The sequence below is a fragment of the Vanellus vanellus genome (assembly GCF_965231255.1).
Source record: "Vanellus vanellus genome assembly, chromosome: 3".
Taxonomy (NCBI): Eukaryota; Metazoa; Chordata; class Aves; order Charadriiformes; family Charadriidae; genus Vanellus; species Vanellus vanellus.
In genome coordinates, this window is record NC_138907.1 from 68,281,028 (window position 1) to 68,303,936 (window position 22,909).

At 37.0% G+C, this 22,909-nt stretch overlaps 1 protein-coding gene across 1 annotated transcript in view; it reads right to left on the bottom strand.

The window, feature by feature from the left end:
- LAMA2 (laminin subunit alpha 2) overlaps positions 1-22,909 on the bottom strand; it is a 318,297-nt gene that overhangs the window by 196,661 nt on the left and 98,727 nt on the right. The window contains exon 12 of the mRNA XM_082480248.1: positions 21,614-21,787. Within this exon, the coding sequence (XP_082336374.1) occupies positions 21,614-21,787 (174 nt within the window). The remainder of the gene's footprint in view (positions 1-21,613; positions 21,788-22,909) is intronic.

Here is a 22,909-nt window from a genome sequence, read left to right on the forward strand (position 1 = left end):
GATATCCCTGCAGCCCGTGAAAGAGCCTGTGCTAGAGCGGTTTCCTGATGGGAACTGCAGCCCATGGAGACCCCACACTGGAGCGGATTTTTCCTGAAGGACAGACCAAAGCAGGGCAAAACGTGTGAGAGGGAAGGAGTGGCAGAGAAGGACTGTTAGGTGCTGACCATACTCTCCAACTTCCCCTGCAGTACTCAGGTAGGGGTAGAGGAATCGGGAGTGGAGGGAAGTTAAGCCTAGGAAAGGATGAAAGAAAACTATTTTTTATTTTTTTTCTTTGTTTCTTACTATGCAAATATATTTTAATTGGCAATAAATTAAATTAATTTTCCCCAAGTTGAGTCTGTTATACCCATGACAGCAACTGGCAAGCAATCTCCCAGCCTTAATCTCAACCCGCGAGCTTTCTCATCCTATTTTCTCCTCCTGTCCTGCTGAGAAGGGGGGGGGAGAGAGCAGCTGGGTGGGAGTTTGGGCCTTAGCCAAGGTTAACCCACCATACCATCTATTTTTCATTCGGAATGGTTGGTTTGAGATTATCACATAAAGTTTGCAAACATCAAGATACGCTTACTAGAAACAGAAGAATGTCTCAATGATATTTTTAGTTACAGCCTGTGGAAAACACTGGGTCTTTTTATAAGAAGTGTCTCAGAAATACCTGAAGGCAAGGAATATAATCCTTTAAAAATTCAAGAAATCTAAGGTCCCACTGAAGTCAATGCAGGGAGCTGAATTTCAATAATCTGAATTGAAGCTATGGCATCTAAGGTTGCCAAACACTTCACAGATGTACCACAGAAAATATAATTAGAAAAGGCCAAAATATGCTGCATCACAAAATATCCATTAGAAATGAAGACTCAAACTAATAGGCAAGTATTCTGGAGGACTGATCTCTCAATGTGGTTAACAGCAAATGGTAAATTCTATGTGATGTTATTTTTTCAACAGTTTTCGATACAAGATTTTGCTTTTAGTCTAAAACCCAACATGGCATGATCAGACTCAGGCTCTGCAAAGACTTCAACTTGTAGCTAATTCAAGTATTAAAACAGTTTACCAGTATTAGCACAATGCTTTACATCTAACCAGTTATATCAATCTGTTTATTTACCTACTGACTGAATTGACTAAAATGAACAGTAAGTTTAAAGTACTGCAATTAAAAGAACTCTCAACTTCTAGAGTGTCAGCCGCTCCACTCTTTAAGGAAAAACTAGACTTTGCCAAAGCCCACATGCAAGATGTGACACATACTGTTTCTCTTTGTATTTTAGTGCCTGTGCATCCCTCTCCTACCATTTAACTACTGTGAACTCAGGCACTGATGGGACTTACGGGCATTGAGCATTGCCAGCATGATTCTTACACTCTGGAATAGATCATGGAACTGTACTTCACCAGAGTAACGGGAATGTCTGAGCTTAAAAAAACAACAGCACAACACAATAATTTATAATACAGTGATTTCCAAGTAGTCAGCTGTATCTCTGTAATACAGAGTAAGTTGTAAAAACTTTCAATTTCTATAAATTTAGTTTTAATAATTGTAATAATTTTATTCTTAAAGTAATTAGTAGTACTTAACTGCTTGTGGGTCTGTACCTAATCATAGAACAACAGAATGAGAAAATGGTTGAGGTTGGAAGGGACCTCTGGAGATCATCTAGTTCAACCCCCAATCCAAACAAAACTTTAGATGAGCATTTTTTTTTAATTGAGCTATGTATTTAATTGGGCTTAGCCTTGTCTGGAAAGGACTCAGACTGCTAATAATTAAGGCCTCAAAACAGTGTTCTATTATAACATTCTGTCCACTCTGCTCTTGAACAGTTTAGCATCCCCTGCAACAGCAAAAAACTTCCAAATTCTTTTTGTGGAAACACAAAAGAAAAGAGAAAAAGATGCTAAAATCATTAAGTGATTAAAGGAGGTTTTAAAAAAATTCCTTATTTTCTCCATTATTCCTCAAAAAAAAAAGGAAGGAGAAGGTGCACATAAAGAACGTAATACTGATACCATGAAATTACTTGGAATAAAAGTTATGTTGAATTGAGGAGTTTTATTACATTTTAATAATGAATTAATTTTGCTTTTAAAATGCTATTTTGTTTGTCCTGGAACTATTCAGAAAATCTGAGAAGTCTGTCTTACAGTTTCATCTGAAAAATATTTCTGAGGCTAAACTGACAAAACAGAATTTATCAGTCTTTCACAGCTGTACTGCTAATTCTCTTAATTTTAATAAATGCCTGCAAACCAAAAAAAAAAATCTGCTCCTGGTCAAATGAAACCTTTGACCTGCAATGAAATCCTTCAGTTTCTCATTTTAGCTGGGAGAAAAAAAAGAATACTTCATTTTTTCATTTTATCTGGCCAAAAAGAAATAAATTTATCACAAGTTGATGCAAATAAATTCCCACTATCCTTTGCCCCAATTTTTTAATTTCATGGCCCAATGAAAGATGATTATTCATTCAGACACACTTGAGAATGATTCCCATATTGCTACAATCCCTGGTCGTCTTTCATGGTTATATCTTCTCACCCTTAAAGCTAATGCTGCCTAATTCCAGTGCACATGAATTATGTGCAGTGCAAATTATGACTATCCTTTTTCAGATTAAAAATCTAGCCGCTGCAGGGAAGAAGAGACTGTAAGAACATCAAAGCGTGGAGCATATATTTGAGCTAGTCTACAACTGACTGTTAGTTTGGCTACTTACCATAAACCACAGGTGTCTCCACAGCGCGGTATTATTTGCCTTTTTCTAAGAAAACAGGAGTTTCTGCTCGGTAAGGGCAGGCCCTCAGGACATTCTAGAGTTTCTGCTAAAGTTCAAAGCAGGGTATGAAAGCACTGGCTATCCATCAGGACATGAACTGCTCTTTCGTTCACACTCTCTTGGGTGGCACAAATATTTGTGCAGCTTTCGGCACATTTAATTTAAATTAATTCCCACAGAAGTTAAGTAACTATGTTTTCCTGGAAATCTATCTAGGCAGAGGATCACCTTGTTTTTACTCAGGGTTCGTCTCATGTGTCTCCATGCAATTAAAACTACTTCTCAACTCGCTCTCTTCTGAGTTATCTCACTACTTAGATACACTGACTTTCTACATTGCTTTTGGCTATTATATAAACTACTTTAGTCAGAAATTTTTTTGATATCAAGTTGGTGCAAAATTGTACAAAACTTAACGGATTATTGCATGCAGAAGTGATTGAGTTAAAGCAGACTGGAAGCAGTCTAGACTACAGAGATTGGGAATTCAGTTATTAACACCTAACCTAGATAATTTAAAGTTAGCTCAGAACATTTACACCACGCTGCTGATAGCAGTATATCGAAGGCAATTATTTGATAAATACTGTTTTGGACCACTGATGTTGTACTAACAACTGACTGGTCATGTGCTGCTGACTGGTTTCCAGTTGCTCCATCTTATGCAGAGAGCGAAAATACATAAATATTTATTAATAGTACTTTTTCCATACAAGCATTAATTATATTTGCCACTGGGACAATATGCAGCCATGACTGGATGGAGAAACGACCTTTGCAATCATGACATAATTCTGGCAATGCATACACATTTTGTGTTTTGCTTTAAAGATTGTAGTTTAGAAAGCTGATGTTTTATAATCTGCCACACATAAACATTTCAGTAATGTACATATAAACATTTCTGTAATGTAAACCATTATTTACAAATAATATTGACTGTGGTTGCCTCACTGTTACACACAGGACATCGTATCTTAGTTTCATGTGTAAATTGAGAAAAATGAGAAGTGACTATTTTTGTGAACTCTCTCACCTGATTGGGAGATCTGGGTGTTATTACACAGTGTATCTGACTTGTCTGTACAGATTTCTATCACAAATCCAATACCAATGGCACAATGGGACTTCCTATATTTAAGCTTACTTTATAGGTAAAGTGTCCAGTGCAGACTGTCAGAGAAATTTTCGCAGAAATTACAAACTAAGGTACTTCTCAAGACTGGGACAGGGTTTTGGTCCCTCTTATCTACCTTTTGTCAGCATTTCTAGATATTTTTCGAAACATAATACCCTAACCCCAGTTAACGTTAGATGCCTCGTTTAGCTTTAGAGATGATATTCCTAGACTCCTTCCAGTGTCAGTGGAGAAGGAGAGGGTATACCTCAGTTCGTGTAGATGATAATTTAGTGCTACGAATTGCCCTTTGGGGGAACTTGTCTCTCTCCCGCGGTTACATAGGGAGCCATCAAGATTGGCTTGTGAACTTAACACACCAGAACAGAACTAATTATTTGGCAAGGTTTCTGCATTTCCCATTTAGGAAGTTCATTTGATAAACTGCATGATGAGCCAACAAATGACAACTGTTTAAACTGCTTCAAACTGTTTTCTCTAGTGATTTTCATCTTGCCAAACAATTAATGTGCTTTGAAGTTTTTCTACACTCAACTACATGTATGTAGTTCTGTTTAGTTCTGGAGAAGATCAAAATATTAGCACAGAGGGAAGAGAAAATAGTAAAAAAAAAAAAGGAGTCTCTAGGATTCGCTCCTAAATTCTCTTGGGAATAGTCTGGGAGGAAGTATGGGCCAGGAGCCATTCTCAAATTATAGTTTGGATGAGACGATGCTCTTTTGGAGGATGAGAGATTTAAGTGATGTAAAGTAAAGTAATAATTTTATTAGTTACGCTATACTGTTACTTCTTTAAATAGTTGCTACTAATTCAACAGTATAGTGTTTCAACAGTATGCCCATACCAGTGGCCTCAAAACTAGAGAATAGGTCCCAACAATTTTAAGCTTATTAATACAGATATGTCCACAAAGTAGCCGTGTGAACAATACTTCTGACAGTGTAGCTCAAAAACTATTTTGCAAACTTTTGTTTTAATTTTTGGTAATGTGTATATTTAAAAGTCATTCCATCCAAGTGTCACCTTACGGTTGAATACAGAAGTTTGTGTGCTGAGTTTTGGCCCAAGCAGTATTTTATGACCCCCGTTTCAGCCTACTGGAATAAGAAGTTCATGATGAAAATTATTATTAAATTATTAGGCCTTCATTTCAGTACAGTTACAAGTCTAGACTTTCTTCTTCCTAGCTACCTCCTCAATACAGTATCATTTTACAGTAAAATGAGGAAGCGTATGATATTTTAAATTTTAAAATGCCTAAAGTAATGTCTTAAGTAATAGTTGTAAGTCCTAATACACCGTGCAAGGCAACTTTTCCCAGACTAACATGCAGACATAAATTAGTACCATATTGTACACATGTTGTATGAAGATAATATCCTGCCAAGTAGGAAAATGTCATCCTAAAATAGAAAGCCACATTTCCTCAGGATATTGATCTAGTTTAGCTGGATTCTATAAAAGATAGAAAAGTGGATAATGTAAACTCAGACATGAGAAGTTATTAAGTGAATTGACTGCTGGAGCTGTACCTAATCCTCAGTCCCTACAGCACAAGAATCTCTCAGGTCAGATTGTTTTTATAGCTCTAATCAACTAATGCAGCTCACTTTGGGGAAGGAGGAGGAACTCTGAAGTGATTAACTTGCTGTGGTGCCCGTGTCACGTATTTTTGCACAATTATTTGCTCACTTGCTTCCCCAAGTCATGATACGAAATGCTTGAACTCCACAATTCCCTTAGAACATTTCCGTAATGACTTTATATCTAGTCAGTGCTCTAGCAGTAATTTCTACTATGGAGGGTGTTTTTTTTCAAGTTCATGGTGTTTTAATACCTAAAAGGCTTAATGAATGACTAACAACGTTTCAACATTAATGGTTAGACATTTACATGCTTTAGCCTGGATCCAGCTATACAAGAAAGAGCAACAGTAGCCTCAGTAGAACTCTGTTCATCAACTGAAAACTGGCCACCTGCAATTTGTGGTGTCTACAAGACCAGAGAAGACAGTACCAATGCAGAGTAGCTACTGAACTAGTACACAGTTAAGAACAAAAATCTCAACTCCACTTTGAGGACACACACCTTCATTTTTATGGCCCCCAGAAAGATCCTTAAATTTTAAGACAAGACATTAGGAAATGAATGCCATTAGGAAATGAATGCCTCATAACTGATGTCAATAGTGTGCAAAATCTCCTGAACTGGTGCATCTTTAAATGAGCACAGAGAGCATTACCACAGCTGAGGAGCTGGTAAGCAAAAAGGATGAGGGCATGACCACGTATACTTTTATACAATCAACTGTCCCATAGAACTCAAGTTCTTGCTCAGCAAAGCATGTGAGAATGCACTGGAGAATGCAGTACTGACCTCATTTCTACAATAGAAGCAAGACAACATAAGCTGGGAGAGATATTTTTCAACCACTGCTGCCCTTGCATGGGCCCACTCAAGAAAAGCCAGAATATGCCTTTAAAAGTAGTTACGCTAATTCTTCTTTTCTGTATCCTCCTATGATTCTACTTGATCTGATTTATTGCTTCCCCTTCTTCAACCTTATTTAGCTATTTTAGTACTGCCTCAGATCACTTTCCAGGGCTCACTGCTTTTTATATACTCCAGTACAAAAATGTAGTGTGTGATACAATCACATAAATTAGAAGAGTAATAACAATATATTGTTCCTTCTTTTATTTGAATGCTAACTTGAATCAGAGAGGTTTAAAAATTCTTAAAGTCTTTAGAGAAGCAAAGTTATAGAATGCATAGGAGATACAGACTAAGGAAATAAAGATTCTAATCACTGCTTACATAACTGTTTTAATTAATAAGCAGAACATTATAATGTGAAGAGAGAAATAACTCATCCATGAAAAAGAGATGTTTAAAAGGATTTTCCCATGATGTAATCTCAAGATATTTTTTTCTTTCCGATCAGTGTAAAATGGATGAGAAGCAAATATAATAGTTTGTGCTTTGACGGCATGTCGAATTAAATGCATTTCTTTGCAAAGCGTAGGTAATTTTGCCTCCAGACAACTTATCTGTCTTGCCGGTGTAAATGGACAAAGCAAAGCAGCACTAAGACCTAGTACAAAAACACTGTGTTTTCACTTAAAAAAAATAAAGAACATTTAACAGTGCAACTGACTCTAGAGAGAAAATATTACGTCTTCTGGATTTTCCCATACATAACATTTTTCAGGGACAATTCAAAATTAAATAACAACGGTAGAGGGCAGCCCACAGAGTGGGCTGCCACCCAACCAGACTTGCTGTCCCAAACAAGACTCTCATTTATTGCTAGATCTTCTAGCAATAATATTGCTATATCTAAAGGTTTTAATGTATGGTTAGGATGAACGAAGACACCTCCATAAGCTCAGGGGTACCCAGGCTACAGGCTGGTTGAGGTTAGGAAAGTATGTGATGAAGTATCACTATAGCCTTGCCTGCTTCTTACACTCTTCCCTTGGCATTTGGTGTTGACCACTGTGATTAAACAGGCTACTGGGCTGGATGGACTTTCTTCCAGTACGGTTTACATATTGCTATATTCTCAAACTTCGTTTTTTCCTCAGAAAGATATAAAGGTTTATGATCCTATGTCAAGAACTGGAAGTATAAACCTTTCTTTTCAGTGCCTTATGATCATAACAGTAGCAATTTATTCAGAAGGTAATATATTACCAGATCTCTCAGTTTTCCCTGAAGAGCCAAAAAAAAAAACACTTGGCAAGAGTAGTTCTAAATCTGAATCTATGATCTCCCTCTCAGGACAAATTCCTCTTCTCAGATCTGCAGTGTGAATCTTGTTTGCAGTTTACTGCTTTATTGCACATTGTACTCCCATTTCTCTCAGTATTGCAGGTGAAAGTTCTTCCTCAGAGGCACTGCAGAATACCCGATACAGAGCCACTGAACAGAATACCTAAAATATATCCAGGTCTAAGGTTTGTAATAGAACAGCTAATATATGTTAGAATAGCCAATACAGATTGAGACCAAATGGGAGAATTTCTGCCTTAGTTATTTCAAAATACAAAAGATCCTCCATTTAAATGGCCCGTACTTTTCCGGCAAAATTATACTTCATTTACTTCGTAGCCGTCCAGATGAGAATCAGGCCACATGCAAGTATACATACACACACTTCCTAGATACAATCCCCCTGTGAACACCACTATTTCCTTTTCTCCTTCCTAAAACCAAGGACTCAATGGGATCACATGGCATTTTCACACCAATTGTTAACAACATAATTGTTTCTGAAGCTTGTCCCTGTGGAGAGTTGGCACAAAACCTAACATGGAATAAATAAATAAGTTAATTAATTTATTAATAAAGAGAACCTATTGGAAGCCCTCATAGAGCTTACAATGACAAATAACCCTATGGACGGCTCTAATAACCGTGGGAAGTTTGAGGACCTCACTGAACATACTGTGTACTTGTAGTTGGAGCTACCTTACGGGATGCTTTTATCTTTGCTCTTAATGGGATGCTGAATGCTCTCCCAAGCAGATGTACTTATCAGGGCAGCTCAAGTCACTGGCTATTCATGCTTTTGTTTGGTTCACACAGTCAGGATAACGAAGCACACCAGTTACAAAATGTCTGCTTAATTTCTGTTGTCATATTGCTGGGATTTCTATTTAAGTTGCTTTGTATAAAAAGAAAAGAAGAAAAGATTTAAGGCCTTTGGGGCAACATGCAGACTTTTTTCTTTGAACTTGCAATTTTTTACATAAAACATATGTATGTACTTCTAGTAGAATGGTTAAGAACTTTTTGCTGCAATGTTGAAATTTTTCTTACCATCCCAGATTGCCCAAAGCACATACAGTCAACTAAAATGTGTACACAAATCTATGATACTGATTATACATTTTTACCAACACAGCTAATGAATAAAATTCAGTTTTAGTGTCCCTCCTATTACTCATTCATTTGGTATTCATTATTTTAATACTGACCATAATGATATCTATTAGGTTTTACAATGGATGTCATTTATCCTTCCATAAGACTTCTATCATAATTCAGCATAGACAGCAATACACTCATTATGATCTATCTTTTCATTAATAATGTGGATTTCTTTCCACATTATCCAACACAATATCTGCTGTATTCGAGCATTAATTAAAATCCACTTATTTTAAAGTGGTAGTCACTACCTGCCTAGAGCAAAATAAATCCTGCTTTGGAACAGAAATTTAAATTCACCGTATTCTTCAGGAAAAGTGATCACATTTCAGTAAACAACCGGTGTTTCCAGTGCTTTATAAAATGCTGCAGCAGCAGCATACATGCTGTAGTATTTATGAAAACTGGGCCTTCCCAAACTAGAAAACAGCACACTTCTAACAGGCAAGAAATTCTGGAACATCGTTTTCAAAGACATGGTTGACTATAGTCACTTTACACCTATTTCTGCTGAGGTTCTCCTCTCCACCTCTGAGCACCACAGAACACTCTCAGGTACCTAAATAGAGAATCTGATAGATGGCTTTTCAGCTCTCTGAAGATTTTGGCATTTGAATACGAAACTAAATCTGTGCTGTAAAAATGTCAGAAGGACTTTAATAGGTCAGAGCAAAATCTGTTTAGGCTAATGTTCTCTCTCCAAAAATAAGAAAAATTTCATTATGTTACTAAGTAAATAATTTGTCATCTTCAACTTGAAAATCCCTGGATATATTCAAACTGCCCCAAATTTCTGTATTTGAAAAATACAGTCTTTTGCTTTGTTACACAGCAGAACATAGCTACACGTTCCTCATACCCGATATGCAAAACTCAACATAACAATAAAACACGCAAAATACATACAGGAAACCTACATAACAAATTATGTAAGTTTTCCTGTGTTAAAAGCACTAGGACTCTTTGGAAGAAAGCAGAAAAATACTTTCTTATAGATTTACTATAAGTATTTACTTTAGCTGCATCCATGAAAAAAAATGAGGTTTGCTTGTGGTAATATGTTTCATTTTCTAAAAAGAATCTTAGCCATCCAAAACACTGAAAGACAGTTTGAAAGACTATCGTATAAAAATCCTGAGTGAGGGAAGCAAAAGCACTTACCTTCTGGAACACACAATATGTGATCAGAACAAAGTTAATACTCTGTACAATGCATCTATAGCTGATAGCCCAGAATTATCTGACTTCTCAAAAGCAAATATAGAAAACACTTCACAGTACTGGAAAGAAAGTAGACAAAGCAGCTAAATCATGGTTTACAGGAAAAGTAGCTAAGTTTTTCGTGTTTGCCTAGCGTAAAACTCTCAACGGCTATGAGCCTAGTATATAGACAGTAGAGTGAAAGTATACTAGAGTCAGTAAAAATATATATAAACAAATATAATTTAAGGGGAAACCTGCTGCTTTCATTGTTTTAAATAATGCATGTGAACTTAATCAGAATTTGTTTATTTTTTTCACAAAAACTTGCATTGAAAGTTTGGAAGCTTTTTTCTTATTTCATTTTCCTATGGTCTGTGACTTTGAGAAAAACTTAGATTTGCAACTCTGTAAATTGTACTCAGAACTGTGTTTTGTCACACATTTTAATACAGGTTACATAGTTTGATGACACCACCACTAAACAGTGTATGCACTTGTATTTAATTCGGAGCCGGGGACAGTCAGAATATACTCTGAGTTTCGGAGAGCTCTTTTGACTCTCCCAAATCTTTCAGGTATCATTTATCCCCTTGAATATCACAGACAGAGGGATGTTTTGTTTCATGGAGCTCTGGGAAGGCTTGGTCATGAGTCCGATGATTTACTGATAAGGTCATCGGCTTGATCATATTCATGGTAGGAATAAGAGATTTTGAGTTGCTGTGTTTGTTACCAAACGGTAAAACTTTTTTGCTAGTGCTAGCCCCTTTTCAGTAACAAAGGGAGGAAACAGGAGCGACAGATCTGCAAAGGCACACTGCAGTAGCTCAGAAAATCTCCACTAATGCCAGATGGGCTCAGAAGCTTTGATCTGGCAACGTCACTGTCCAAAATCTGAAACAAAGTGTGTCACTGCAATTTTTCTAATAGAAAACTTGAAAATGTTTGGTGGAAAAGGCCAAACCAGTATTTTAATGAAATGTCAGCTAGCTTTATTACAAAAGCTTGAGGTTTGTTTAAGAGAGGTTGCCTTGATCATTCCTATATTTGTTTCCAAGTTTTTTGTAATCTCATGCGGCTAGTTTTATTCTGTTGTGCCATACATTCATATTTTTGTTCAACAGATGAGACAAATGTATGAAGCCGATTGTATTCTAACATATGTGTATGTATCATATATTTGACATAAAACAAAAGACACAGGACAAGTGACAAAACTGGATTTTGGTGCATCTACCTAAACTGAACTAATACATCATCTATGAAAGAGAGGAATATTTTACCGGACTGCACACCACATAAAATGCATCTCAGCAACAAAACTGTAGAAAGTTCTTTCTCAAAAGGACTTTTCTTCACAGCAGACTAAACAGAATTAGCTCACACATTTAAGTAATAAGACACAGCTGTTCAAACAACGCATCTATTTATCTGATTAGCTTTAAAGACATCTGTTGTTACAAATCTACTTTTTAGGTTAAAAAATGCAGTTTCAGTCCACCAGTTTTATTAGTTTAGACTGCCTAGGTTTATTAAGTTAGGAAATCTTGTTTCCATAGCTAATGACAACAGAATACTGATCTACTAGTTTTCTTTTTTGTTTTACCTTTTTTTTATCTTTCCATCTGTTTTTTAACTTGCCAAACATTTAAACTGACTAGATATATGTATAGCTCTGTATTGTTGCATTTAATTTAAAATATTTAAGAAGAAAAAGTTCCTCTATAATATGACAAACTTTGATCATCTGAGCTTCAAAAAAAACTTCAAAGTAAATGAAATGCTGTGCTCCGGTTTTCTGGAGCGTGGAAGATACAATATTGATGGAAAATTATGGATTACTATTCACTGTATTTATACCCATTAATATCGCTGCCAATGCGCTACCCAGCTTGGAATTGTACGAGTTTTGCCTTACTAACGGCACAGTAAAGTCCGCGCTGCAGCGAGTCACGGCTCACCAGGACACGCTGCAGGAAACCTTCCGGTAGGGAGCGTGCCATGTAAGAGAGGCGATGGTAGAGATGGCATTGCTGTGCTGCCCGGCCAGTTGCATAACGTGAAACATTTCATTCACGGGAGTACTGGCTCCGGGCCACGCTTGCAGAGCAGACTGTAGCTGTCTCATGGATAACTGGGATACGGGTTGGGAATATATAAAGCCATTTTGCCTCTTATGCAATTTAAGTTTAAAAATTTAGTCATAACCAAAACATTCTTTCGGGACAGTAAATTGTATCTCTGGCACTGTTATTTGTTCTAAGTATTTAATAATATTTGATACTTAAAGGTTTCTAAAGCTCATAATAAAATAATGATTGATACTGTTACAGTTCCTCTACCTTGCTCATTTTTCTGTGGAAATTACCTCTGGAAAATAAACTGATAGGGCTAAGAGGGCCAAACAAATAAAACAAACTCTTCAATTACAAAAAAAACGATTCTCCTTTATCACAATGCAGAGTGCCTCTGAGACTGAAAAGACATGTAGATACCCATCAGAAATTCATCCAGCCATCTCAGGAGACAGGGGTGGTAATGCACATATTGTGAGCAATGTTAGGTACTTCTAGCAAAATATGGAATGTTCGGGCAGGCCCATTTAAAAAAAAAACAAAAAACAAAAAACAAAAAACAAACCCGAACAAACAAAAAAAAAACCCAACCAAAAAACAGACCACAAACCAAAAAAACCCCAAAACAACCTCACGAAAAATAAGTGCAAATATATTCATGTGGGTAAAACAATCATCTGTGTCTACTCATGCATGCTATCTGCTCTCATTGCTGTCGCTCCTGTCAATCTGAAGTTGATAGGTAATGGCCCTATGATTCAGGGAAACTGCTGAAGTGTGTACTCGGGCTTCAGTTTGAGAGATGGGTTCATTTATCATCATAATAAGCTATTACCATTGATAGGTCACAACTCATTGAAGAGACAGTCAGTCTAATTGGCTCAGTTCAGTTAGCTCTGGATGTGCCTCAAGGAGATGAGCAGTGCTTTGCAGGTAATATTCAATCACCCAACAAACCACTTGTTTAATAATTCATCACAGTTCAGATTAGGGATCTAGCACATGATTATCCCTTCAATATGGCAAATATCTGCTCTTAACCCTTTTGTCTCTTGGGTCCCGGAAGACAAAGGCAAATTCATTCTGTAGTTAGGGTAACACTTACTTCTAGAAACTTACTGAATATTTAAACTTTCCACTGAGGTTTGCTTTCTAAAGAAATTTGTTGTAGTCAGCTAGAGTATCTCTCTGGAAAATAAAATCTTTGCTCCCATCATTCTTTCCTGCTAAAGATCAGCTTACAGTACGTAAACTTAGTAGGAATGTAAAGTAATGGAGCTCATTTTGCCTTCTAGAGATATAACAAAGCAGTATGGGTCCATTCAGAAATCTTTAGCAATCAGGTAATGATAGAGGAGATGAGACAGAGGGAATAGTGTACATGAGACACAGGACCTACAGGATTTAAAGGAAGCTTCATACTCTGTTCAGATATTAGATCAAAGCATGAGTCATTCGCAATATTAAAATGTTTAGAATAATGACGCTATGAAAAGACAAGTTAAAACTAAACCACTAATTCAAGCTTCTGATCACTATTGTGCAACTTTTTTGTCAGTTCTGGTTACCATTTCATTGTTCATTTCTCTGTCAGTATATTCAGAGCGCTGGCACAGGCTGCCCAGGGAGGTTGTGGAGTCCCCTTCTCTGGAGGTTTTCAAGACCCGCCTGGATGCAGTCCTGAGTAATGTGCTCTGGGCAATCCTGCTTTAGCAGGGGAGTTGGGCTAGATGATCTCTAGAGGTCCCTTCCAACTCTGAAAATTCTGTGATTCTGTGATTGCAGCCAGACAAAACTTCCTTTGCAACTGCTGCATTGTCAAAGGCGTTAAGGTTCTACTTCTTCCGTCACTTTCAATGGTGTGCTGTGGTGGGCTGACCCCAGCCAGCAGCCAGACACCCACCGACCTCTCACTCCTCTCTCATATGGCATGGAGAGAAAATAGAAAGGAGGTGAGAAGACTTATGGATCATTGGGAAAGGTTGGAGAGAAAGCCTGGACGCTGTGGAAGCTCTGTTCAGTAACAGCCAAAAGACTGGTGTGTTACCCACCCTGTTTTGGTGATAAATGCAAAGCACAGCACCGTACAGGCCGCTATGAAGGAAGTTAATTCCAGCCCAGCCAGAGCTGGTATAGATGTTAAAATATTATGTTCATATCAGACTATCTCATGGTCTGCCTTCCTCTGTCTTTTTCTTATTAAACTGAAATTTACAAAAGTGATAATTTTGATACTTACTTTTTGGATGACTGACTGGAAATTTAGTAAGTGTGGAATATCACCCTCTAAAAATTAGAGTTTGTAAGGCACTCAACATAATAGCCCCGCCATTCATCAATCATTTATGAAAAAGTCAAGAATATATAGAGTTTACAAATTCCTCATTCAATTTTTATTATAATTAGTTCTTCATAATTTATCCATCTTGTAGAGAAGCTGCAGACTGTCAGATGCTACTGAGCATACTCAGTGGCATCATGCAGTTTTATTAATGAGTTATAAACTCAACAATTTCAATTATATTCTACTTCAAGTTTGTGTAATTCATTTAAATTTAAAGTAAATTGGGAGGGGCAGGTAAATCAAACAGAAATGGCAATTCAGTTATTCATAAAGGGAAATCTGGAAACTGAACTGAACACTGCCTTTTTTGTGGCTCTCATATTTTGAGAATGACCTTTCAGTAGTTCTTATTTATACCCTTTTGGTGATGGGCAGATCCCTTCATCACACTCGTGTAACCCAGTATCAACTAGATGTCTGGACTATAAATTCTGTCTGATTAATATAAGTGGGTAAGTTGAGTATAAATCCATTAAACCCGTTACCGTCAGGTAAGCTGTGATCAGGAAGGAACTCCAAACATAATTTTCAAAGCCAACGCTTATTTGCTGAAGAAGTACTTAGCATGCAAAGGCATACAAGAGGAACAAAACCCCCATGTATCCTCCCTTTCATAAACTTCAGATTTCCTTTGCAGTCCTAAGTAACCACTGTTCAATTTAGCTATCTCGCTTAGAGATCACCATCACCGTGCTTCTTTGTATGTTGATTAGCCCTCAGCACAAATCACCAGGTACATTCGTTCTTTCCAAGACAAAGACTTTGTTTTCTTTTTCTTCTGCTTTGTTGGATCCTTCAGTATTTTAGTATCTGGGATCAGAGATAAGGAGAGTAAAAATTTTCAATCTGGCAAGCGTATTCCCCAATTTACTTTCTTCTTCATTATTTTCTAACACCCCTCAGTATTCTCTCTCTAGCATTCACATCCCTTCCTTTGTGAAACTACTTTATTTCCTGCTTTGTTTCTCCATTTTTCAACTGCCACTATTGATTAAAACCCTTGCCTTCAAGGCAGACTTGGGTAAGCAGGTAATGCAAAGGACACTTGAGATTTATGAAATAATTTCACCAACAATAAATTTCTTCTTTTCTCTACAGTAGTATAAGATGATTTTAGCACAAAGAAATTAAATGAATCATGGGATACACGAACTACCGCAGTCAGTCAACTCAGCTAGCCACATTCTGAGCCCTGTTTCAACTAATTTCCAAGGTGCAAAAAGCCCATAACAGTCTATTGGGAATCCTTAGTTTTCCTTGCAATCACAGTAATGGCTGTACCTGAACTGTCCCAACCGGCTATCCAAATATGAATAAAGGCATTAATGAGGAACAAAGTGCACAAGATTTACTTACATCTTGGTGTTTCTTTACAGTCACAGGCAGCTGAACCCTAAATAGGCCAGTCCTGATATTGTTTCAATTTGTACTGGGGATCAAGCAAAATTTGGCTAGCCACAGCTGTGAAAGAATGCAGAGACCTACCCCTGTCTCATTTCGTGGTGCCACACTGACGGAATACTTCATCAAAGATAAAGAATCTAAACCCAATCACGTAATACAAATTAAGTAAACTTAAAAGAAGCATCAGTCAGCTGTGGTTCAAACCTTTAAATTTTTTGCTCTTCACTCGTATTCCTGCTATTTTTGTCTCATCCTTTATTTTTCTGAATTTGTCTATTATCTCAATTTTTAGATGTAGTGAAGTAAGTGCTAATAAAATAAACAGCACATTTGGTATAAGTTGAAGACACCTTCACACTGTTGACTGAGTCCGATTACCATGGTGACTTAATTTCAGTCAAGGCAATTCAGATTCTGATTAAAAAAAAAAAGAAAATGCATTATTTATATTAGTTTAAGGTTTACCTATTAAAAAATAAAATTTAAAACATATCAATAAACTAAACCAGCTTTTTATCAGAAGAATGCATTCAAATATGGAAGACAAAAGATACTGAAGTAGCTGTCTTCACAAAAGATATTTTCATTCAGGTTCAAAAGAATCATTTTAATTTTCTGCCATGTGTTGGCTGTTGACACTACTTAAAAAATCTGATGATCTGCAGCAGCTGTGAATAACTTCAGGGGTGTTACACTGAATGGAGATTTCTTGCATACTATGTGCTACTAATGCCTATTACTGTTTCTTTTACAAATATGGATAACATGCATGTAACTTATTTCATCAGTAAATGTCTGTACAAAATTGTTTCTGATATGTTATGCCTTATAGTTGAGGATCATATTCCTTACTCCATCCCCAGTTTTCTTTGGAAGCTTGGAGATGTTCTTTGTTACACGTTCAAATCTGGGGCTGAAACTCATTTCTGTGCAGAGGGTACAAAAAAAAGGCAAATTTGTCATGAAGTACTGGACTTACCATCACTGGAGAAAAATCCCTCACCCAGTTAGCAGATATTTCAAGCACTGCCGTTATGTTACTAAATGTTGGTCTGCTTAGATTTGGACAACCCATCCACATTAGGGAACCAAATCTTCTACATGAGGGCCTAAACTGTCCGTCTAACCAGCTGAAAGACAGAAGTATATTATAAAGGTGCACAAAGGGAGATCACATGAGCCCACCGAAGCTTCACTGCTTTGCTTCCCTGACAATAAAAGCAATACAGACTCATGCTCAAAAAAGTCAGTCTGATGGCTAAAATTTAAGACGCAGCTGAGTGTTGGCATTATGTGGGCTAGGTCACTCACTGCTTTTCGTGAGGCCAATGAATTTCAAAATAAACTGATGGTAGAAAAAAGTAGCTTTCTACAACAATTTATTTGCATCTCACCCATTTATACAAAAAGGTGTTAAGTCAGACTGTTCTTTTTCAGGCAGGCAGTAAAAGCAGGAAAAAGAGCTGTGGATCTATCTAACTCTATCATGTCCTATGAACAAGAAAGTCTCGAGATCTGAAACCATGACAATACTAGGGGAAGCTTTCTGGGTTTAGATACATTAATAATTTAGGACAATCGATCCTGGCATTTCTGTTCCAGCTGATTATTGTATTATTTACGCTTCTTTATGTTTTGGGTTTCAACTCCCTCCCTCCCCTCTGGGAGCTGTAGACTGCAATTTGCTTTGCATTATTCTGCCTTTTGCATCAGAATTGCCTAAGAAATGAAAACAAATGGAAGGAAATAAACATAAAAGCCACAAGGACCTAGCTTATGATTATTTTATAATCCAATATTTAATCCTCTGAGGTATTCTGGGCAGTCTGCAATAGATAATATGTCACAAAACAAACTGCTCACTCCATCCCAATCTCTAGCTTTCCACAGTAGAGTACTTTTAAAGACCAATAGATTTTTAAAGTTTGTCCGTATTGACTACAGGCTTATTACAGTGTCTTCATTGCTGGACTCAAAGAAACATTGACTTCTCTAAGTCAGCAAATAGGTTACACAGCTAATTATAAAAGAACAGGCAAAATAAATGAAGCGACAGTGTTAAGTCAAACAAGTCCCTTTCCTGTTCTGTATGCGCAGACTCTGCACAAAACTTTCAGCTGTCCTCTTGGTTTTAACTAGAGGTCAGAGAAAGAACAATGTATCCTCATATGGCTGCTTAAGTCTGTGGAGTTGACAAACATGACGTGCTAGATTTTTTTCCAAGAGATAACAAAGCCTTTTATTCAAGCATGTTTTGCTTTAATTTTCAATATACTCTGACTTCACGAAGGACCAAATTACATTACCTTTACTTGCACTGGATGGGATCATGCTGTGTATCTAGTTCAAATGACTCCTATAAAACAACATTTGATGCAAGACACTTCTCAATTTGAGTAAAATCTGCTAGTAAGCAAATAACAGTTTTGAGTAGAGGCGGTTTAGGCCTTCTATCATGTTGTTTCCAGTCTGAATAACGGCAGCATTAATATCTGCTCAAAACCCTGATAGAGGAATTAGCGGGGAAGTATTACTTATTTCCTGTAAGACTGCTGGGTGTCGAGAACTAACAATGTTCCAGAGACCTGGACTCTAGGGCAGTCTCCACCTAAAGGCTGAACTAACCCGTGACTGCTGACCAAGGACAAGGTCCTAACAGTCAGAAAGAGGCAGGGTAAATCTCCAGCTTCGTGGTTAAAGCTGGCCCTTAGCAGAGAAAGGAACATAAAATTTGCAGCAGCAGAGAGAAAATAAAGCAGAGAGACTTCCTCTAACTAAAGATAGAGGTTTCCTCATGGAATCTCAAGTGGTCTCAGCTGCCCCTCATGTGCGTGTCATGGGGGACAATCACATGTTTATTTAGATATGCTCCATATCATGTTTTCTTTTGGCTAATCATAAATGGCTTCTACTCAGCAAACAAATTATCAAATCGCTTCTTGCCAACGTGTCAACAGAAAAGAGGCAGAGTATATACATAATGTCAGACTTAAACATTGCAGACACCTAACCCTTCCACACTGACTTTAAAGAAACAAGGGTTTCACGTCATCCTGCTGAGTTTGGTATCTAATTTTTAAATAATTTTATACTTTCCTTTCAGTACTTTGATCAAACATTATCAGAATGTAACTCATAACAATTTCAGACAAATTTATAAAATATTTTACCATGGACACAAGTTTAAAATAAATTTATAGATCCATTGTCAAAACAAATCAAGAAACTGCTGACAAAAACCAAATGGGGTTTTCAGATACCTAAAATGTAATTAGAGTTGATAGAATAAGACAATTTTTAAGTAACTAGAGGCTCTACCAGACCAAAGTCCTCATGATTGCTGCAATCCTTAGTTCAGCTGGCTATGCTAAGGTAGGCAGGCAAGAAGATAAATTGTTTTATGATACCTACTAAAACCTTAATAGTAGCCATTTTAAATCTGTTCTCCCAAATTATCCACTGGATATTTTATTTCTAGAAATTAAATTCCTCCAGATTACTCCCAAACGTATTCTGCATCAAAAACAGTGTTCAGATTTTCAGTTCAAACGCATATTATATAGTCAGACAGGTAAAATATCTGGCTTTTTAAAAAAATCACCTGTTTTTGTACAACAAAGTTTAAGTTTAGCAGCATATATATTTGTAAGACTAAAAGGATACAGTTATGTTAAAGTAATTTGCTCTTCTTCTTGTCCCAGTCTGACATAAACAAGAATCCCATACCATCTATGGCCTCTTGTTATTTATAACGTCTCCTTAAAGACACAAAGACCAGTATCACATAGCCTAGTGTCACCCAGATTTAGACAAAAAGGAAAAAGCTAAAGGCTGCACACTCAGGAACATCCTATTTATAATGCTTTTTTTATCCAAAAGAAGCATTTGGAGATGGATGTAAAACAAGCAGATAGCACACATATGGCCATCAACATTGTGGAGGCATATGCACAACATGCCAACTTTATATTAAAAGAATTATTTTAAATAAGGTTTTTGAGCTATATTTGAAAACTAGGAAATGCAGGATGGTTCCTACCTTTTTTTGCTCAATTTTATTTTGGGGAATAGTATTTAAAAGCAATAATGCTAACAATAAAAAAAGGAAAGGTGGTTTTCTGTGACACAAGGTTTATAATGTACATCTCGATACAAGATTTCCTAAATAGTTCTCTACATTTCCTAGGACAGAAATTCTTAAAGAAGCTTGCCTGCTCTGAGATACCAATTATTCTACTGTAACACAGCTAGCAATCACTCTCAAGAAAGGATGTTTTTATCTAGTTCCAGCTATTTTGGTTTTATCCAGTTTCAGCTATTCAGAGAAATGTTTTATTGAGTTTACAAATAAGGACTCTCAATATTCTATTTCCATTTCCCTTTCCATAGCAAAATCATATGGCCTAAGCATGTCATTATGACTCTAATTTACGTGATGCAACATGACAGTTAAGATGTACTGTGGTAATTTGTGAGCGCTTTCAGTATTACTATAGTATCAAAAATTTATATGCTTCAGTTATTAAGGCAAATTGCTTCATTCATACAGAGATATCTGACAGTAACCACAAAGGACCTCCAAATTACGCTGAAAAAATATCTTCCACGTTCAAATAATCTGTGCACATTCTTACCATTATTTTGCTCACTGAATAGAAGCAGGATGAAATGCTGTCTGGAAAGTATCAGCTCATATCTCAGGGTAAGTTCACCAGACATGGAAGATTATAGAAGAAACTCTCCCTTGCCAAGCTAAATGAGCCTGACTATCTTTAACAATTTATAGCCATGAACAGGATGCCCAATTCTTTGGAATGATGCTATTTAGTTTCAACATGCTCACTTACCTTCTGTCATGTTGATTTTCAGCCAGCGGGAAGAAAATAAATAAATAAGAGGTTGACTAGCCTGAAGAGACTACAGAGGAAAACGTGGTCAAGTATATTAGTGTTAGCACTTCTGATAAGTTTTAGCATAATCGGGTTTAGGGTAAATGGAAAGCTGTTTAGCTTTCTTCACATTGAGGACTTATTCAGTCAGTTCTACTCTCTGGAGAAAAATGAAACTTTCGTGAAGGTATCGTGTATGATAGCAGAAAGTCTAATGGTGAGAAGCCTGATAGTCAGACCACTAAAGCATCCGAGGCTTTAGAAAGTAAATATTTGGTATTAAGTTGCAGGGCATGAACATATGTGTACGTGCACACATGGACAGAGACAGACTTGGATAAATACATGCACTAGAACTGGCACAGAGCTCACAACAGCGTTTTCCGAGTTCTAGGGCAGAGAGCTACACACACACAAGTTTCCTGCCAAATACTAAAGTTTTGTAACACACCCCCACAACATCTGATACACAACTTGCATCTCTGAAAAGCAGACGACGGAACTGGTTTTCAAAGCTGAGGACAAGGTGGGAAGAGAACAGGACAAGCTGAACCACGCACCAGCTAATTCATTCAAAAAAACAACACTGCAAACTATATAGACTTCTTTAATACCTGACAGCGGAAGCCTGAAGAGGGCTCAAGGTCAAAGATACCGAGTCAATTTTCTCTACTTAACCTTTTGCCTCACAAGGATACTCCACACACCTGATTCCTTTCAGCTTGTACTTTTGCTGGTCAAATAGCCATCTTCCCTCAGTTCCCCTCCCCTTCAAAGCCTTAATTCTTTTCTCAATAAATCAAATTAGCGTTTAGGCAAGTACCATCTGCACTTACTTTGTTGCCCAAGTAAGAACTGGGTGCACTCCAATAATAAGTCTGTGGCAGTACTTTTCGCGCAGCCACATTGCTGATGCTAAACTGCTGATGCCCATCAAATCTCTTTTGCTTGGGGGTGACTCTGATGAGACCCGCTAAGTCAGTCAGATACCAGCCATTCATGTCTTCTATCTATAACGACAGAGAAAAATCCACCAAAACAAAACACATTACAATGAGAATCAGGACATCAGTCATTTCAATAGTCACAGCCTCTCGTTCTTCCGTGTTTAAAAATCTGATTAGATTTATATGACTAATAGCAGTTTAGGAACAAAGGGGACAACAAAGTAATAGCAGCAAAAATTTATCTTATTGTATGTGACTGGGAGTTATAACTTTGGAGTAGTTTGAATTAACTACAAGTACTTGCTTTCTCTGCTTCATATGGTCCAGAGCGAGCAGGAAATTCTATCGTACAAATATATGTGTAAGAATATCTCCAAATATTACAGAAGTTTTCAATAAATAACATCATTCACAGAGGGTACAGAAGAAGAGCTGACAAATGGATATACATTTTCTGATTGTTGTAGGCAGCATAATTTATAATAATTTGTAATCTAAAGCCTTACAACTTACAAGTTCAAATATACTTTTTTTAGAAAGCCAAAGCAAATCTGGAAAGCACCAGAATTTTAATTTCTGAAATCCCATAACTAGAAATGAATCATCAGAGAAGAGCACACTGTTCATACAAGGATGGCTTCTGGAGCCCGGATACAAGCAGAACAATAAATTAGCTCAGCCGTAGAATGGAAAATTTTCCAGATGCTGGCATGTAAATAAGAACACTAGGCGTATATGATTTTATTTGCAGACTTCCAGCATACCAATACAACCAAACCCAGGAGGTAGTAGAACCTGGAACACATTTCCCAAACTCAATGCACAGACATGACTACGTAGCATACATCCGTTACAGTGGGATCAGTGTCTGAACTTTGAAGTTTAATTTAAAGGTTTGAGTACATTTGCAGGCTAAAGACATTTTTCTACAGCACAAATAAGACCAGTAAGTTCATCTCCCATTCGCACCCTTTCGTAGGAATGCCGCATGCAAAAGAAATTCACTCAAAATGCCCCCTATAGGGCGTCCCTTTTTCTTACATAAGGTGTGTTGTACATTTAATGTTTCAAAATTCTGAATTATTTCATTTAATAATGACCTGGGAAAGAGCTTGTCCTATGGAGATGTTGCATTTAACTCAGGACTGATTAAGTATATGCATTCCAGGACTGCATTTCGGCACA